At 36.7% G+C, this 20521-nt stretch overlaps 2 protein-coding genes across 8 annotated transcripts in view; one reads left to right on the top strand and one right to left on the bottom strand.

Annotated features, from left to right (window-relative positions):
- The window catches only part of CAMKMT (calmodulin-lysine N-methyltransferase), a 221828-nt gene extending 221308 nt beyond the window's left edge, over positions 1 to 520 (bottom strand). The window contains exon 1 of the mRNA XM_085315783.1: positions 162 to 520. Coding sequence (XP_085171909.1) covers positions 162 to 520 — 359 coding nt within the window. The remainder of the gene's footprint in view (positions 1 to 161) is intronic.
- PREPL (prolyl endopeptidase like) overlaps positions 42 to 20521 on the top strand; it is a 31304-nt gene continuing 10824 nt past the window's right edge. Inside the window, exons 1-14 of one of the 7 annotated variants that reach the window (XM_085315863.1) lie at positions 42 to 362; positions 1225 to 1464; positions 4267 to 4467; positions 5016 to 5082; positions 5916 to 6122; positions 9367 to 9490; positions 12380 to 12596; positions 13374 to 13559; positions 15128 to 15331; positions 16073 to 16248; positions 17609 to 17825; positions 18019 to 18168; positions 19127 to 19253; positions 19719 to 19801. In XM_085315863.1, the coding sequence (XP_085171989.1) occupies positions 1249 to 1464; positions 4267 to 4467; positions 5016 to 5082; positions 5916 to 6122; positions 9367 to 9490; positions 12380 to 12596; positions 13374 to 13559; positions 15128 to 15331; positions 16073 to 16248; positions 17609 to 17825; positions 18019 to 18168; positions 19127 to 19253; positions 19719 to 19801 (2175 nt within the window). In that variant the 5' untranslated portion in view covers positions 42 to 362; positions 1225 to 1248. Of the gene's footprint in view, positions 363 to 719; positions 1465 to 4266; positions 4468 to 5015; positions 5083 to 5915; positions 6123 to 9366; positions 9491 to 12379; positions 12597 to 13373; positions 13560 to 15127; positions 15332 to 16072; positions 16249 to 17608; positions 17826 to 18018; positions 18169 to 19126; positions 19254 to 19718; positions 19802 to 20521 lie in introns of those variants that run through there. The other 6 variants (XM_085315862.1, XM_085315861.1, XR_014897125.1 and 3 more) reach the window with 6 other exon arrangements.

Raw genomic sequence — 20521 nt, 5'->3', positions numbered from 1 at the left:
GGGGAGCCGTCAGCCTCGGCCATGCGGCGGCGACAGGCAGCGCCCCAGGCTGACGCGGCGGCGGGGGCGCGCAGAGACCCCCCGCTCCGTGCGCGGGGAGCGGCGGCCCTGGCCGGCGGAGAGCGGCCCCCGACAAGCTCCGGCAGCTGCCTGCACCGGGCTAGGGCTCGGGAGAGAGGGCGCGGGAGGCCATCTTTGTTAAGGGCAGCAGACGTGCCCGTTCGGGCGCGCTCGCCACCTGCCCGCAGCGGCAGCGCTGCCGGGGTGCGCGGCAGGCGCACGCCGCCTCTGCGGACGCGCCTCGAAACGGCTCTGCTGCCGCCTTAGCGCCCCGGGGGCGAAACGGGACGCGTGCGTGAAACGTGAGTGACCCAGGAAGCAGCGGCCCGGCGTGGCGGGCGCCCCCGCCGCGCTCCCCCTCTGACATCAGCGCTGGTCGCCGCTGCGTGAAGCGCCTTGGCGCCATGTTGGCTACGGGCAGGACCCGAGGCAGCCGGGAAGGCGCGCGCTCGCCTGCCATCTTAGCCGAGGGCAGCGCCGCCGCCGCGGGAGGGGGAGCGCGTCGAGGCCGGGCTGCGACGGCGAGTGCTTGCGCGGGGCCGCGGGCGCTGCGCGCCACCGGCACAGCCTTGCCGCGGCGGTGAGGGCAGGGCCGGCGGCGCCTCCACCTCTGCGTGGCGGGGGAACAGAGCCGGGGCGGGCCTCACCGGGGTGGGCCGGGCCGGGCCGGGGGTACCACGGGGCTGCGAAACACGAGGGGTGTTTCCACCCCCACACACACGCACGCGAAATGCTGCAGTCTTTAATTTTCTTGCGAGTGGCGTCTATCTGTTTGCTGTTCTTCTGCTTTCCTGGCATAAAGTGATTTTATGAGATGATACTTAAAAAAAAATCTCCCCGGAACCCTCCTGGTTTTGGTTTCTGAACATTTAAACAGATGCATAGTTTCATCTTCCTTTCCATTTATTGATAGTTTCACTAGACCTAAACTTGCCGCTGTCTGGAAGCGCATTTTGGAGAAGGGTGGCAGGCTGAACTGCAAGCTAAGCCGTTTATACGAGTCGTGAAGAAACAAGTTTTACTATTTTTTTTCTTTTCTGATTTACTTAGCAAGTTATTTTGAAAGGTAAAATACTGTTGCTATTTTAAAAAGGTCTACCTCAAGTTTTTTTAATGAATATTTCACATACACAGTGTAAATAACCAGCAGTTTGGGATTTTCAGAAATTTCAGGTGGACTGTTAAGAAATGAAGATTTGGATGTCATGTACTGGAGTGCAAAATTTTTTCCAAGCACTGAGCTTCAGTGTCAAATACTACTCTAAGCATAACCATCTTCAAACAAAATATCTTTGTAGTCAAATAAAACCAAAAATATGCCACATCCTGGACTGCTCAGGAAATACTTACAACAGCACTGTGTCACCTGGAAGCATTCTACAGTGGAGATACTTTTCCTGCAAGGTATGCTGTTTAAGTGTAGACTTAATGCCAAAAGCCGTTTGGACCCATCTGTTAAGGAAGCTAGCCACATTATTTCATATGTCAAGAAAACACATTTTTCCTTAAGAGTTTGAAGCAGGAAGGATTTCGAGGATATTTTTAGGATACTAGGATTTCAGTTATGATCAAAGACATATGACTTTGTTCAACTTCTCTGTTTCAATGTCAAAGTGCACTTTGGTTGATTTTGCTGCTCTAGCAGTTTTTTTTTTTTTTTTAATAGTATCTTCCTGAAGGATTCAGTTAAAGTGTCAGGGTAAAACTGCAAGGAGACATTAGCCAGTATAGAGACAAAGTGTCCAAACTGATGATACCAGATTTAGACACTGTGAGACATCTCAGTGCTCAACAAACTTGGCCTTTTTCTGTGCTGACCAATGAGTCACAGTTTGCAGCATATTAGAATATTTGATGTCTCGCAGTTGCGTTCCCATGTGATAAACTTCTTTTAAAAATTACTTGGATTTATTTTTGTAAGTAAATACTGGGTAAAACAGTGGTAATGTAGCATGCTAGATACACATCCAGAAAATGGCCTGAAATCATTTCAGTTCTTCTGTCCCTGTATCTTCTAGTACAGTGTTGTAATGGTACTCCAAAAGTAAAAGCTTATTGTGGTGTGACAACCATCAATATATCAATTTATATGCACAATGTAAAACGATTGCTGTTTTGGTTTATCTTAGACATATTTCCAGAAGAATGTACAGTGGTTCTAAAATGATTTCAACTTGATATTTCTTCAAAGGTGATTTGAAGATTGTCTTCAAAATACATATTGCAACCCCTTTTTATTTCTTACAATAATGTAAGCTAATGTTGCTAAGTCTATGTCTGAAATGTAAACAACTGTTTCAAGGAGAATATTTGAAGAATTGATGGATAAGATTTTGTTGTCCTATTTATTAATTGGCAGTTCACTGACAGTTATAAATGCAGGTCTATGAGCACTGGCTCCAGGAGGCAAACAGGTGGTCTTTGGGAGGAAGGCTGCTTGCCTTGGAGTAAATATTTGCAAGCAGATAGTCACTGAGCTCCTTTACTATCCTCAAAATCTCCCTAGATACTCTTCTAGATGACTGGTTTTACCTCCATGTGATAGAGTTGTACAGTAGCTTCCTTAATAGATGTCTATGCTGCCGTTAGCTTTATATAGTATTTTTAAATAAGTATAATGGGAACTGCTCAAGCAAAAGGAGGAGGAATCTTTGCAAAGAAGGCAATAGATCTGTGGAACCTGCCAAAAAAAGTTGTGGATCCTACARTTTTATATAGGTCTAAGGGGAGGTTCTATGTGTACGTGAAAAAGAAGTTTTTAAATGTCCACTTTTATATATCCAGAAACCACTTTCAGCTTAGGAAATTCCTGCACTAAGATCAGTTAAATGCTGGGAGGATACTTTTTGGGGGAGTATCATCTATGCTCACCCCATTCTTACTCTTTCCTTGGCATCCAGTTGTGGCAACTGTGGGGTTTTTGCTTGCTTCTGTTTTCAGGGATAGTGTTCCCTTTTCTTGATCAAAGCAATTTTTCCACTTCCATTTGTCCCCATAAATGGGAGAGGGGGGTACAAGTAACTTTCGTTTTCTTTTCCTTCACAATGCAATTTCCCAGTTGTTCTGGAGCTTCTTTAAGTGTTTTCTTAGTTTTTTTGAACTGCTTCTGAGTTGATATACTGGACTGGAGCAACTGTCTATATAATGAATGTTCATATGCTCTCATGACTGATGTAGTTAACATTCACAGAGAGTTTGGTAATTGGAGCGTACAGGCTTTGGAACAGAGGAACTATCCATATTGTTAACATTTAAAATCTCAGGCATTTGTGAAGAGAAAACAGGAGCAAAACAACAGTTCTTGGCTGCGGAGTGAGGGTGGTATACAGGTGTATGCTGTTTTTTAAGTTTAAAGACATTTACATAATATATCAAGTGTTATAAAGTGCTACTTTGTGTCATTTGTACTGTAGTACTGTAGTATATGATGTTTAACTTGTTATTTAATCAAATAACAAGAGGCTTTACAGAAAGCTAAAAGAGCCAATTTTGTGTTAGCAATTTTAACACATTTTTAACAAGAGGAGATATGACTTTGGCAGGCAGATGGGCAGCAGTAGTCAGCTCGTGGCTCTGGCCAGAAAACCAGTTCTATGAGTTTATTCTTGATGAAAAATGTTACAGAACTTGTATCAGTTCACTGCTTCAGTTTACTTCCTGGCCCAAAGAACATTTAAACCGACAGTTTTGAGAAGGTGGAGCAAAGACCAGAGCAACCAGCCAGGACTGCTAGCTAGAGTGGAGGAAGGCGTTGCTGTCAAGAGAAGAAAATGATGGGAAAGATTGGAAATGATAGGAAAACAATGTGAGAAAACACTTCTGAAGAAAGAGAAATAATACAATTCAGTAAAAATTAACTAGAAAACTGATTCTAGGACAAGAACAAACATACCTATAATCAATTAAGAGTAACCTAAATTTTGGAGAAGAAACTTCAATAAATGCTTCAAAAGTACATTTGAAAATTCCCTCCTGAAAGATCAAAAAGGACTGAAAGGACACTTCATCCCAAATGTTTTTTTTTTTTTTTTTTTAATGATTCATACTGTTGTAATAATGCAAAGTTATTTTGTGGGTCCACAGCTTAGGAAGGATTATCTTACTGACATTAATTGACTGTTATTATCTCATTGACTTTAACAAATGACCATATTCATATTTGAATAGAGTGCTGGTTTACAGTCATTGTTGTCTTTCCCTATTTAGCAGAAAGTGACAAAAGTTTCTCGCAAAGGAAAAAAAAAACCATCTGCATTAACATCAGAGCTTTTGTACAAGGACCTTCTGAGGTCAGAGCAAGAAAACTGGAATGAAATTTCAGCGGGATACAAATCTATGACAGAAAGAATCAAGCAAAAATTAGAGGGATTGTACAACAAGTATACATTCAATTTGAGCAGCCCGAGGGTAAGTGGCAAATAATATAAACATTTGCCAWGATTTAGTACAAACAAGAGGCAGTGAAGCCATTCCTGCTAAAAAATGCTGTTTCACTGTTTATTTTATGGTGGTAGTTTTGATTTTTGAATATTCTTATAACTATGCTTAACAGCATAGAACATGTTTTTAGAACAGCTCATACCAGTTATAAAAAGTGTATTTGAATTTAATTTCTTCATAGTCAAAAACAAACTATATAATAATCATCTACCTACTTTTTGACAAAGAACTCGAGAACTTTTAAGTTGCAAGAAAAAATGCAGCTGATCTAAGTAGCTCATTAAGTTTAGAGGACAAATAGGTAGCTTAATGAATCTCTGATGCACATAACTCATTCATTCCCCTTTTCAATATCAGATATATTTTCTTTCATTTGTTACATTACAATTGTGTTTGACACAGAAAATAGTCCTAAGAAAAGGTTCTGTTGGAAAATAGTCCAATATTTAACAAATAACCAAGATTTATTTTACACATGTACTGGACTCGAAACACATTTGTTTTGCATTTAACAGATTAGGTTTGGAGAAAATGTGTACTTTGAAGAAAATGGCTGCATATTTCTTTCAAAAGCAGATGATGGTAAGATATTTCCTAACGTGGTATGATTGTGAAAAATATTCTGCATGTATCAATTATTTAGGATACTTTTCTTTCATTAAAGCTTAATTGCTTGGTTTCTAAAAATAATGTAACTGTATTACAAATAAAATATTCTGTTAAAATTCTCTAATGATCATGAAATAATTTTAGAATCCTGAATCAGAGAAGTGAGGTGAAAAGAACTAGGGAATAGTATATATGGATACTGAGCCTATAACAGTAGGCTACTGTAGATACTTACCATTTTGAATCTCTAATTACAGTATTTCATGTTTACCAGGATAATATGTTTAAGTTATCTTGTATTGCTGTAATAGTATAAATACTGTATTAAGATTTTCATCATAACTTACTGGTTTGGGATGTTGGTAAGTTTCTGGAGAGGAAAAAGAGAAGTCATTTCTTTTCGGAGTCCTGGCTTAAAACTTTTAAAAAGGTTAAGTACATTCCCTTTTTTTTTAATTTCTGAGAGGGTGAAAAAAATTGGTTACTAATTGTATTTAGTAAAAACAAGTGTATTTCAGGTATCTGAATTTCAATACATTCATCAGAAGCCAAAATCTATACTTTTGAAATAATTTTAAAAATAAGCTTTTTTTGGATCTGTAATTTTTTGTTCATTTTCAAAAAAATATTTTTGCAAATATGAAAATATTTCATAAAACAAATATTTGATGCTAATTAATTCCAGCAGTATACTTGTGAATATTGCAGGCAGACTTGTTAATAATCAATAACTTGATTTAACAATTCCTGTTCATTTTTTTTAGTTCCTTAATTACAGCATTTTTTATTTGTATTGTTTTATGCAGTAGATGAAGCAAATGTTAAAGTTTTATTCAATACTGAACATACTGGCTTTTCTGATGCCCATATTCAACGGATCAGAATTTCACCAGATCAGAGGTATATAGCTGCCAGCCTAAAAAGTGAAAATTCTGAAGAGGCAACCTGTGTTATTATGAAACTTGATGATTTTCCTGTCATAGAAAAAGTCATTCCAAATATTTTTAGTTTTGGTAAGTTATTTATAAATATCCTGTTGACCACATCAACTTTCAATAAAACATTTTTCTTAGCCAACAAAAAAAAATGCTTGTACTTGTTATAAACAAAAAAGGAGGTAACGTTGCTGGATGTAATGCTTATAGCTGTTGAATTGTGCCTTTAGACAAATGACCTTTTCCACACTGCATAATTTTTACAAGTTATTTGATGGGAATGAAAGTAAATCCTTTCATGGTACAAGTGTTCCTTCATTGTAAAGGCAAACATTTATACATGTTTGAAAACCTATGCACATTATGCTTTTTTACTGAATTCAGTATGCTTCTGTAAAAATTTACTGACATAACTGTTTGCAATAGAAGGATCTTTTTGAGAAATTTTCCAGGTATTGAACCCCTGCAGCTACAACTGAAATCACTGATAGGTGCAGGCATTCAGCTCTTCTGAAATGTATGTAAGTGCTAAGTACTGAGCATTGGCAGGAGTTTCCAGTGGACTCCAGGATGTGAGTTACAATTCAGAGTCCACTGAAATCAGCTAGGACTTCTTTTCATTATTTTTGTGGACTTYATTGCACCAGAATAGATCAAAGAGCTTTATTTTGCCATTAAAATATGCAAAGGTAAATGAAAAAGAATGGAAAATCTTTCTGTTTTATAGCATATTAAAGAATATAGCAAAGAGAGTGCAACAGTGTATATACAATAATCTTACAAGATTATTATTGTTGGATGTCATCAAGTATACACATTGCAGTAAGCAATTTGACTGGGCAAGAATTTGTAAGCAGGAAATTTTACTTAGTTTTCAGAAATGAAAATGAGCAATAATGCAGTGTTTGCACAATCAAAGTTTATAATGCCTGTTGAAAATCAGACCATAAGACAAGCCAGTGACATTTTCTACCATACTTGACTCTGTAGATGTGACAGATTACGGCTGATAACAGAGTACAAAAAATGACAAATCAGAATGGTACTGATCACAACCATTTTGTACAGATGTAAGTGAGATACACAGCAAGAGAGTCAGATTTTATGACCAAAAAGAGTATATGCTCATACTGGATGATGTGCAATAGCAGACAGACAAATGAAAGTTCTCAAAAATTTACATCTGCAGTTATTTAAAAGTTATCCTAGAAGAACTTGGATTTCCCTAGTAAAGGCTCATCTTTGTAGTGAAACCTCAGCTGCCTTGTACATGTTGGAGCCACATTGCGTTTCAAATAGCAATTGTTTATATTACTTCAATGTGGTAATTACTCAGGTATTGTACTGAAAATTAATATTTATGCCTAAGAGCATCCAGTAACACTTTGAACTGCAAAGACAGCAGTAATTTGGCTGGATCGTTCCGATTAATAAACTTTGGGTTAGCGAGGCTTCCCTATTTATATGTATGTTTTGAATGTTGGGGAACGCTTACACAAGCAGAGAAAGCTGAAGAATTTTTATCTCAGCAGTACTCACGAGGCACGTGCTGTATCTGTTCTCTACATGGTTTGCATGCAGTCATACGCAATGTTGGAGATCTTATGTCCTCTTTATTATGTTGCTGACTATGTAAACTTTTACTCTGTTCAGCCCTGGACCATTATCAGCTGATGTAGGCTCTTTCATTTATTTATTTATTTATTTATTTTATTTTATTTTAAGATTCTTGATCTCTAGGACTCAGAGCTGCAGAAATCTTTGTGGCCTGCCCCAGCCTCTGGGATATAAAGGTGCTGTCCTCAGTTCCTTGTCAACTGCAGCCTGCCTTTTTCAACATTTAGTTAACTGTTCATGGAGCTCTAGAAATCACCGTCAGTCACTCCACTGCTGTAATGCATTAATGCATGTTTTCCTGTCTGCCCCAGGTGTGAGGCAACATGTACTGATAAAACATCCTACTTCAGTTACACACAGTAGATACAGTGCAAAGARATCCCTACATGCTTTCCTAATCTCTGTGCAGTTATGTTGTTATTATGGTTCTGGCAGTGTTGAATACCAGCTAGTATGAGCGTTTGGATTTTCTTCTCTTGCCATTCAGACTGAGAGGTATTCCATGCTCACTGATTAGCTCAGTGGTCTGACAAATCAGGACTGGCACTCCTTTATGTCTTGGAGCTCAGGAGATCAATAAGACTTTCAGAAAGGACTTTTAGGGTCCCTCAGTAGTACTGACTCTCTTCCTTAAATCTTGGTGGAGTTTGCTTTTTGATGGCTCTGCTTCCTTCTTCATCTTTTACCAGATTTCGTAGCCATCATTTCATCAAAAAGAATGAGGAGGTTCAGGTCAATGCTATGCTCTGTTGCACGCTTTTTGGGCTTTGGCTATTAATCATGCTTTGTCCTTTTACATCATGAGTGTAAAATCCTTCCTTCTGAACCTTTGCCAGTTAGGCGGCCAGCCTGGTAAAAAGTAGAATGGAGGCTGCTACTTTGTAGCATTCAGAACTGGAGCTAAATGACATTAGTGAGGATTCTGCTGAAATTCTCTATTGGTGACATCTGCCACCTGAAGTTTGTTTTATCCTTTCCTCTTGAATTACACCACTTTCAGATTACCCAGGGTGATACAACATTGCAGGTAGGAGTCCTTCACCATTTATTGAATAAGGGGTTCTGGGATCCTCCATCAGGCAGGTAGTGTATTGTGGAAACTCTACATTTTCAGAGTTACCCAGTGTGAGAGTATACATACAGATGAGCACTGGAGAAGAAAAAGTTACGTAGCTGTAACTAGTTTTCAAGAGCAATTGCCTGTGTGTGCAGCTACCACCTATCTATCTCAGATTTCTAAGAGGAGCCTTAGAGTTTCCAAAGTACAGACATTGTTAGGAAGAAGTACAAGCTGAATGTTTTCTGTGTACATGCAAGACTTCGCTGAGTGGTCCTCACTATTCCACGTGAGTACTGAGAGATTTCTGGTCCTACTGCTTGTATAAGGTTTGGTCATGATACATATGCAGCATATCTTGAAGAAAACAAATTCCTGTAAGTAATGTTTTTTTTCCCCCCATCCCTCTTTTAAAGCAAATCAGAAGTATTGAATTAACTACAAAGCCAGTGATAACCTTAATTTAACCAGAGCAGAAGGGCCAAAAATAATTTAGTATCATACTCAAGTTACATTCTCAACTTTTTTTTTCTATATAAATTCGGCTGCCTTGCTTTCAGACAGCAAAAAAAAAAGTTTCTTTTAGCTTTTTTCGCAGTAATACAATATACTGTTTCAAATTTGATGTGCATTTGTCTTTTTTTCCAGAATGGGCTACAAGTGATGTTCTGTTTTACACAAGTCAGAAGAATCTTAAATGCCAGGAAGTGTACATGACAACTTTCACTAATGAGAAACATACCAACTTAGTTTACACAGAACAAGATGCAAGGTAATATTTATCTAAAATATAGTAAGTAAGTTCTTCACATATTGTAGAGTATTCTATATGTAACACACAACTTATTTGGAAAAAAAAATCTTTATCATATTCCAAATGGTATAAGTCATTTAAGTTGTGTTCTGTTGTCAGTATTGCCATATGGAGTCTGAGAATGTGCTCTGTTCTCTTGATTTGTGATCAACGAAGATTTAACTTTTCTCTGTTACCTCATGAGTTCAGCTGAGTTTATAAATGTCAAGGTCAGTCTCAGGTCAGAGTGTCCTTTAATGAAAGTGTGATGGTTTCATACAGGGTATATCAGACTGTGGATTTCATTTTGTTTTCTCTGCTATTGATGTCTGATGCATCTTTTAAAAACCAGAGAAGTTCAGGTGAATCCTTGCTCTGGGTAATGGATGAGCAAAATCATTATAGCATGCCCAGAGATAGAACTATTGTTGACTGAATACCCTCTCAATAACCTTTCTTTAAGGAGTGGTTTAGGCAGACAAGAAGGCTCTTGCTAAATTGTGTGCAGAACCAGTTTTTCAGCCTTGTAGCATGAAGATACTAGATTTATATGCTATACTGTAAATATTTGTGATTATTCTTCATCCAAAGTTACGGGTTCAGTAAAGAAATTTCAATTATACTCCATCTGAAAATAACAGAGAAAAATCTACAATTGAGATGGAGTAAATAAGATCCTTTTTTCCAACTGTATTTAATACATACATTTTTAAAAGCAAGGTACACTGACCTGACACTTCCCTACAGGGAAACTGTTGACATAATTCTGAAGGTCATAGTCATTATAGTAAATCTAATAGAAACTTACTCTAAAGGTTCATCTGCTAGCGCAGCTTATAACTGAACTCAATTGTCAGTGGGAGAAAACAAGACCTTCTTTTGTATTGCCATTGAACAGTTCTGTTTTATATCTCACTATTTTACTTGCAATCAAGTATTTTTTAGAAGCTGAAGATTTCTTGACTTCCTTAAAAAACAAAAAACCAAAAAAACCCAACATACATTGACAACCTCAAGAACTATTGTGATATCAAGGTCTGGTTACTTGGGGAGAAGTATAGCCTGCTTTTCAGTTGACTCCTTTAGAAATGAAGTTAGCAGAGCTGAACTGTTGGAATCTTACTAAATGCAGTATCCAGCTCTCACAAAATTTGCAAATATTTAAGAGAGGTAGGAGGCTGATTCCTTGCAGACTTCAGAAACTCAGCTTTCCCTGTCATCCTAAAGATGTCAAGAGAGTATAAATAGGAAGACTGGTAATAATAAATAAATAAATAAATAAATAAGTTCCTCTACCTGCAAATAATTAAAAGCACTGAAAATGTTGTCTAAAGTTTACTTTCGTTTAGCAAGCAAATATTTTGAAGCCTAAAAGGATCATTATTGCAGTCATGTTTTCTGCCCTGCGTATCAAAGATTACAATGCTCAGCCATGCAATTTCTTCATGAAACCTTCTGGAGTTTTGTGCTAGAGGTAGTTTTTCTCTTAGATAGCCACTTCAAGAGATTGAAAATGACAAAGTGCCGTGTCCCAAATGAAACATTCTAATTACTGTCATTTATTTAGAAATGTGAATCTGACTTCCAGCCTGAACCTGTTTAGTATTAGCATCCAGTCACTGGCTATCATTCTAGATAGATAGCCACTCTAGATTTTAGAACCATTTAAAATTAGTAGATATTTTCTTGAGCTCTGCTATTTTGGGGTGTTTGTGTAATTTCCAATTTTACCTTGGACTGAACATACTAGTCCTGTTATCATGGAGGAAAAAGCCATTTTCCAGACTTTGATTTACTTTCTCTGCATGCTTTGCAAAGCTTTGTATAAATTTAATACAGACATCTAACCTGGATACAGTAACTATTATTTCATTAATTCTGCATATGGGAATAGTATTACCCTTCCCTTACAGGTATTCTGCTTCCAGGTTCTATGTGGTCTCTTAAGATAAAATATAGCTGTATAAGCAGAGTTACTTTTCCTTAAACTAGCTAAACTAGTATTAGCTAGTTTAGAAGAGAGAAATTTTTTGTTTTTTCCTTCTCTACATATCTACACATTATCTACATAAAACCTCAAATAGATACAGTCAAGGCTGTCAAGAAAATCAAAAAAATAATCTTTCCTCTCGTGCTCATTGTTAATCCAATCAGCCTTAGATCTTAGAAGCAGCACTGAATTGAATCATATCCAAAACTAAGCAGTATTATTTTCAGGTTTTTTTTCAGAGTGTTTTTCTTTCTGCTACTTTGTCTCCATGTATGACTTTTTGTTTGCTCAGTTGATTCCCTTTTTTGCTTCCAGCTTTATCACTTCAGCACTGTCAGCCTTATTTCATATAGGTTTTTGTGCTTTTTTAAAAAGTTAAGTCTTTTTGTCTTGCTTGCTTCAGCCAAAGTTAGATCAGTAATGCTTAGGCTATTTATTGATTTATAGTAGCTGCTATTTTTCTTGGATTATTCCTGTTCCCGTGTGATGTCCTTTATTAATGTTAATTGTCCTTTATTACTTTTTTCTTGAAAAAGGCTTACTAGCTTGATAAAGATTTCTAGGTTTTACATGAATTTTGCAGCCTGTATACACCTGTGACATTTCAGTCCATCTCACTGATGCAAAAGCATGAATTCAGTTGGGCAACAACTGTTCTTGCAGATTTCATATTTCACGCACAATTATGTTTTTCTGAATTCCAGGAAAAATGCAATAGAAGTGGGCTTGGGAACCACATAGTCTGGAACTTTGCCAATCTAATTATAGGCATGCTATCTCTTACCTTGGAGTTAGAATCACATGATTCTGAATCAACTAAGTGATGTATTTTTCAAATGTTAATTTTAAGCTTAGATTTTTTTTTTAATTGCTTGCAGATTTTTTGTGGACATATATTGCACAAAGGACAGGCGCTTTCTTACTATCAACAGCAACAGCAAGACAACCTCAGAAGTTTGGCTGGTTGACTGTAGCCATCCTTTTAAGGCACCTGTTCTTGTACAAGCACGAACAAAAGGGGTCATTTATCACATTGAGCATAGAAATGATGAGCTATATATTCTTACTACATATGGAGAGCCTGCAGAATATAAGGTAATCTTAATTGTTAACAAGATTAGTAGTATTCATTCAGGTGCATGTTACAGATCATGTAGACATAGTGAGGCTGGCTTTTAATTCTGTGCTCCGCAGCTTACTGAAATAACCTAAGAAAATTAGACATGCAGAGAACTGCATGGCTTCAAAGACTGACAGTAATATGGGGAGTCCTTCACCTGTAGCATGCTGATCTGACTTTAACTCATCTGGTAACAATTATGCTTTAACTGCCATTTGCCCTGTATTAAAATAACTTGGTGAYTTCAGTCTGTATAACCAAACAGCCTGCATTTTAACAGGCCATGCTGAAAGCATGTATTACATGTAAATCAATAGTGGATTAATATATGAAAATTAAAATGACTTGTGCAGTTTTTTCCATAAATTTACTCCTGTCCATGCCAGAGTTTTTAGTCACATTCTAGTGTTTTCACTGGCTGCTTTTCCTTCATAATAGTAGTATAATAATAGTATTTCAGAGAATATATCACCACTTTCTGAAAAGAAATGCTGGCCTGCTCAGATGGCAGGTTCTCGTCTTGTATGTAGTGCACAGCTGGGAAGTGCTGACCTTCAGATATGAAAACTTCACCTTCTGTCAATGCAGTGTATATCCAACTTGCTCGTTTTTGCATACACAATCAGGATTCTCCAGTGCGGTCACTTTCACCGTAACAATGCTGTATGAGATCACCTATACGTCTGTACATCTCATTTATTAACTCTTATTACATCTTTAGTAGTGCCAGGTTGTTCTTTTTGCTTTTGCAGTTGATGAAGGCACCAGTAGCTTCCAGTGGCATGAAGAACTGGCAGTTATTTTATGCCTTAGAGGAAAAGACCAAGCTAATAGACTTGGAGATGTTCAGTAATCACTGTATTATGTTCCTGCAGCATACTGGTCATCTGTATTTAAATGTGATTTCTTTTGTTTCTCATTCAGTTCAGTCCATCAAGGTATGTTTCAAATTGTATTAAGCAGCATAATATTTTTCCTGCACTGTATTAAATTTTTCAGTATAACATTATAGAATCATAGAATCAGTAAGATTGGAAGGGACCTCTGGAGATCATCTAGTCCAACGTCCCTGCTCAGCAGGGTCACCCAGAGCATGTTAGACAGGGTTGCATCCAGGCCTGAAAGCAAAGATAAATTCCGAGAGTGGAAGTGGTATGGAAGCTACAATAGTGACAATTTTGTCAACATGATTAATTGTATTACCTGAGGATGTTCTTCAGGATTCCACGTCGTGATTTATTGTAGCACTTGTAAAGTTTAAAAGCAGTTATACTGTGAGTCAGTATTTAGCTTATTAAGGTCAAGATTTTTACCATATGGCCAGCTTCTAATGTACTATTTTATAGTACTTGATTCCCTAAACACTTTCCTTAGTGTTACTGGGCTTATTTTTAGTTACACACCTCAGTCTAAGCAAAGAAATAAGCCTGGCTGTCCCAGAGGAGAGATTAGAACATTCAGGAGATAAATATGGACACCATCCCATAATAAATGAGGAAACTGATATTGCAGTACATTTTTTTGCAAATATTTTCTCCTTTCTGTAGTTGTTGCTAAATACTTGTGGATTAAAGACAGGGTGACTCAATTAAAAAATATGATTTCTGGAAACCATTCAGCCAAATTATTTATTGCCAGTGTTTTTCTAGGCAACAAGCCACTATGAATAACTTTGAAGTTTATTGCAACAAGTTACCAATGGTATATTCTAAAAAACTGCTTCAGATAAAGTTTTTTAAACACAATGCTCTGTTATGGTCTCTGAAACCTTTGATTTTTAAAAACGGTCTTAGTTTATTTATTCAGAAAAGGTCTGCAGTTACTCTGTAGAACTTTGACTTTTGCTGCCATTTCAGAAGACTCTAGCAGCCTAACCCAAGTAAGCTGTGGCCTGGCGGAGGGTTTGACTAACTTCCTGCTGCTCTCAAAGAATGAATCTTGATTTCTTTTCTTCTTAGCGGAGTTAAAAATCTTCTATAAAATAGCAGTAAGTGTCTGAGGGTGAATGTGCCAGGAAAAGGTTTTGTTCTTCACAATGGCTGGCACTAGGAACAAAGTTAAGAGCCAGGGGTTTTAAGTGGCTTAGCATTACTGAGCTTACTTGCAGCAGAAGCGTAACAACTGATACGGACTTGGCTGTATATAATGTGTTGAAGTAGAACCTGGAAATCAGAGGGGAAATAGGATCTGAAAAAAACAATGCAGAATCTATTTAAAATAATGGTTTATTTTTAAAAATTTACAATGCTCATTTTAAAATGGATTTGAATTCTGATTTATTTTCCAATTTATTTGATTATTGAACTTATCTAGCAGTCTTAAGGAGAAAGTTAACTAGTCTTTCACTTCAACTGTTTTAATACTGAATTTTAAAGAAAGGTGGATTGTGCTAGGTATAAACTGAAGATAATTAGCTTGGTACTCAAAATCTTTGCTTGTAAAGGGCATACTAGGCAAAGTATAGGAGGAGTGCAAGGGTCTTACTTAAATTGCTATGTTTTCTCAGCTGCCTACGTGGGCCTGTGCATTTGAATTGGAATCTCATCCTGAACACACCACCAGCACTTGCTATTTTCAGCTCACCTCCCCAGTACACCCCCCCAAGCGTTTTGCATATTCATTTAAAGAAAATAATCTCACTGAACAAGCTGAGCAAGAGGTACCAATTATTAAGAATTGTCACACTACACGTGTACTTGCTAAAAGCAAGGTAAGATTTTTCAGTCCTTTCCCTGTTCCCTTTATTCTTCCCTTCCTCCTCTCCCATTTAAAGAAAAGGCATTTGGCAGGGAATAGAGATCAAAAAGAAATATATAAAGAGCAGTTAGTGCTGTAGTTACTAAACAGTGGGTGTTTTCTTCAGTGCTATAGAAAAGAACAAGTCGTGATAAGATTTTTTGTTATTCTTAATCTGGGTATGCTAGAAGAGATAACAATACCTGATGAGTCAAGAAGCTTTGTATAATATATTTGGACTTGCTAGTTGATGGATGGTATCATATTCTATAAGATAAAAAAAGGTTGCCAGTTCTTGAAAAGAACACCCGACAAATGTCTACACAGTAGAAATCAAAAAAGGAAAGTTTTAACAGCCTAAGTATAAAAAATTTGAGATGTTAATAAAGAGTTTGTGCTGCAGTAAATGGTAAACTATTTTGTTAATAATAGATATTCTTGGTGTTAAAAGGAGAAGGAAGACTTGGGTGCTTTGATAGTTTAAAACACCTCAGGTGTTGCACTTAAATGAATTTTATACTCTGCATCCGTAAGTCTACCCAGCAGAGGTTCAGTCTCTTGCTTTATTTTTCAAGAGTGCTTCGTACAATCTAAGTGAAAAAAATTACTGTAATCAAAAAAACACATTTTAAAATAAATAATTGAAGTTTTCATTGCCATATGTCATTGAGATTTCTGAAATGTCCTTTATTGTAAAATACTCCTTTATTTCCAGGATGAAACTTTGGTGCCAATTACAGTTTTTCATAATATAAATTCAAAAGAACTGCACAGGAAACCACTTCTCGTTCATGTATATGGAGCTTACGGCATAGATTTGAACATGAGCTTTAAAGAGGAAAAGCTGATGTTAATTGAAGAGGGTTGGATTTTAGCATATTGCCATGTTAGGTAAGTCAAATAAAAAGTGAAATTAAGATTTTTTTTTTTTAATTGGGACACATTTTTTGATATGAAACTGAACAGGCATATAATTTTTTTCATGTAGCTGTATCTGATCTTTCATGCTGTTCACTTTCTGTTTTTAGAATAGTAAAACAATTTTAACAAAATAAATTTTCCTAAGGAAAAAAATTATACTTAGAAGACCACATACTGGTTCAGATTTCTTAAGTCAATAGTATAGTTGTATTTAACTTTCAGTCTTAAGATAACCTCAGAACTTCTCATCTTGTCCTTGCTCAAAAGATTTTTGAGAGCACATTCAAACTGCAGTGCTGTGCTACCACCCTCCTTTTTCCTGGGGTATTGCGTATTAATGTTCCATCTGCCTTCTAAAAAGCATTCTCATTTCTACAACTGTAACCAAGTGTTTAACCTGCATCTCTTGTTCTTTTATTGGCAAAATCCTCTGCCTCCTGTTTAGCTACAAACACGCTAGTTTTATAAAACTGCTATGTACAATAGGCTTCACATTTTCACTGAGATAATAATTCAGCAGGTAAAGATGATGACAGAAGACTCACTTTAGCGAGGGGAAGGAAGGGAAGAAAATGAAAAATTGTTTGAAATACCACTGCCAAAACAAATTCAGTATACAAATATACTCACAGTCTGATAATCCAGTGGCAAACATTGTGTGGCTCTTCCTCCTACAACTGTGTCTTAACATAAATGGATCCTATTTTTTTTGCAGTGGCAGTACCAAAGAGGCAGACTAATCAGTTAATTCTTTTCAAACTTTAACCTTGAATAAGGAAACTTTAGGTGGCTTAAAACTAAAATTGAAATTTTGTGAAAAGGAACAAATTTCATTTTAAAATTCTGTAAATATTACAACTTGTAATTTTTCATGTAGCATTCAAAATTCACAAAGTAGAAAAAATGAAATTGACTGACAGCTTCATAATTTAAGGTGCACGAAAGGCAAATCCTGAATTTCAGGGAGGAGCTGAGAAATAACACTCCCAATTATTTTAATGAGTATTAGTGATATAAAAGGGAAAGTAATACTTCCCTAAAGTGCTTCTTTAGCTATGAGTTCTAGGATAAGAGCACATAGGGACAGATTGTGCATATAGTGCCTTGATGCTGTTTGGATTTAATCAGTGATCATACAAGGACTTTTTAATTTGCATTTTGTGTATTTCTGCCATAAAGGACAGTAAAGACATGAATGGAGGAAGGAAGAGTTAATTGGGAAGGCAAGTTCTTTTTGCAATTCTGTGACTGCTGCTGTCCTTCATTATCTGAAGCTTTGCTGCATGATGTTTTCCAGAGAGACTCCAACTTGAATTGTTTTAAATTTCAGGGGTGGAGGAGAGCTAGGCCTTAGCTGGCACAAAGATGGATGTCAGCACAATAAACTTAAAGGTCTGCATGATCTTAAGGCTTGCATTATGCTGCTGCACGAACTAGGATTTTCTCAGCCAAAATATACAGCACTAGCAGCTGCCAGTGCTGGAGGAGTTCTTGCAGGAGCCCTGTGCAACACTGATCCAGAACTTATCAGAGCCGTGGTCTTACAGGTGAGGTGTTGCAGATCTCTTATGGAAAACAAGGTTGAACTGTATTTTCAGTTTCATTTCACCAGTTTCAGAATTGGAAACATTCCAATTCAAAATTCACATTTCTCATTTGTTTGAAAATTACTTTGGCCTAGGTATTTGAGGTCCTGTGTCATGTTTGCCAACTTTTTTCTTTTTTTTAATAACTTTTAAGGCTCCTTTCCTAGATGTTCTAAATACAATGATGAAAACTCATCTCCCACTGACAATAGAAGAACAGGAAGAATGGGGAAATCCATTAGCAGATGAAAAAAGTATGAAGTATATCAAAAACTATTGTCCTTACCAGAATATTAAGCCACAGGTAAAATTGACCTTTCTTTATCAAATACTGCAGTAATAAAAGCATAGCAGTTTATAAGAAAATAATGAAAAAAGTGGGTAACTGGAATTTTTTTAAATTGTATTTTACCCTTTAAGTGCTTTAAAATCCAGCACTTAAAAAGACTGTCTGAGCTGCTTATTTGTGCTAAAGTGAATCATTAATACAAATAGAAATTATTTCAGTAATAATCTAGCATGGGGTCTTGATGACTGTCAAAATTAACTAAACTGCTTTTCTTAAATGATCAATTGCCTTCAAAAAGCTGTTTCAGTTACAGACAGCTAGGAAGTAATATATTTAATTATTGTATAACCAATCCCAACCCCTTTTCTTCCCTTCTGTGGAAGTTCCATTGTTCTACTGGGTTTTCCAGACTTCATTACAGGAGGAAGGAGTTATTTTCCACAAAGAAAACACCTTTCAAAGATAAACAATGAAATAAGAARAGGAGCTATGGCTTTGATATTGTCACCTCAGAGGAAATTTTACTTTATTTGATGTGATGTGCTAGCTGTGTTACAGAGCTTCATTAAGTAGTACAATCTTGCTATATAAAACAACTACTTTGATATGTGTATTAAGAGTAAAAGTACATCTTAACTGCTGTTCTGACTGTTTAAGGTGAACCATTCCATGACTATTGCTCCTTTTCCTTTTGGTAAGCTTCAGCAAGCAGATACGCATCAGCCCTGTAGAAGTGGGGAAAGGATTCATGTTTCTGTGTACCTGTTGCAAGTAGTCATTTTCAGACCAAAATATTTTTTCTAATTAAATTGAGGAGTAATATATATATTTTTAGAAGCAGCTAATTATATAATAGTTATGCTTTAGATAAACCATAACAAACAGTGCGGTAAGATATATAGAGAAAAGTTTGTTTACTGTCTTTATGGGAAAATCAGTTGTCAAGGGTTTTTTTGTTTTTTTTTAATCTCAGCGTTATCCTTCAGTTTTTATCACAGCTTATGAAAGTGATCAGCGAATACCACTAACAGGAGTTTTAAGATATGTTCAGAAGCTTAGGAAGGCTGCAAGAGATCACGCCAGCAGAACAGAAGGGAAAGGTGAGAAAAATTATACAGATACCTGGAGTTAATAAGTCAGAAGATCAGTAGTCATATAATTAAACACTACAGAGATCAACCCCTCTTCAAATGCATTCACTTGTACCATATAATCCAGTATCTAAATCTCTCAAGTAATTTTTGATATCTGTAAAGAAAGATGAGACATGCAGACCAATTGCAAAGGTTGAAAAGGGATAGCTGATGCTGCAGTTGCTGTTGCTGTTCAGAAAGGGAGAGCTTGTTTTTCCAGACACTAAACCTATAAACATTTTTCAAATATGTATTTAACAAATGCAGATAGTTCATCCAGCAAGCCACTGATTCGTTTTCTTTCCAAAGGAATGGTAGAGATTCCATCAAGACAGAAGGCAAAATTATCTACCCCTAAACACTCCACATCCCCACTTTACCTTTCCTTGTTCATTCAGTGTCTAGTGACCACCAGGTTTTTTGTTGTTTCAGGAAATTGGATCCCTAATATCATCTTAGACATCCAGGCAAAAGGCAGTCATTGTGATTCATCTTGGGAGGATTCACTAAATGAGGTATGCCCCCTTTATTACACACTTCTGTAATATGTAGAGGGTTTTCCTTTCAATTTATATTTAAGCCTCAGTAGTTCGTGCAGTCACTGCATGTATATTTTTCGTGATTAAAAAAAAAAAAAAAAAACACTGCTAGAATTGAGATTGCTGTTGCTTATTTATAAGTAAAAGCCAATGGCAGAGACAGATTATTGAACTTCACCATTCCTCAAATCTCAAAGTAGTTTTAAACCCCCATTGTAATGTTCTGAGAGCTTTGAATAAAAGGTTGAGCAGAAAGAACATTATTCCAGTTGAAAGCCTTGCATTATACAGTTAAGAGCTTAAAGTTGTCATATTGATTTTTCATTTACTTCCATCATCCTCATGAGAAAAAAAGATATTATGGGTTTGATCTTTACATTTTGGGATGCATGATCTGTACTTAAGATACAATGTTTGTTTCACACTTTCTACAAATGTGTATGCTAAGCATACTGCTTATCCTGCCCTCTTGTTATTGATGTCTCAGACTATCACAGTTGGGCAGAGATCTTGTTCATTACTGTTAATTTTTACAATTCCCCAAAAATATCAAGTATGGCCATTTTTCTCCAAATTAAATCTGTAGGGAAAAGCCTTGTTTTGTTTAAGGGCAAGATACTGCTTAGCATCAACTTGGAAAGAAAGATTATAATAGCTGTACAAGAATTTGGAGGTTTATAGCATAAAAAGTCTTAC

The sequence above is a fragment of the Rhea americana genome, unplaced genomic scaffold (genome assembly GCF_003343005.1).
Source record: "Rhea americana isolate MKP2758 unplaced genomic scaffold, rheAme1 scaffold_44, whole genome shotgun sequence".
Classification (NCBI taxonomy): Eukaryota; Metazoa; Chordata; class Aves; order Rheiformes; family Rheidae; genus Rhea; species Rhea americana.
This window is presented reverse-complemented; position numbering and strand designations above follow the sequence as displayed.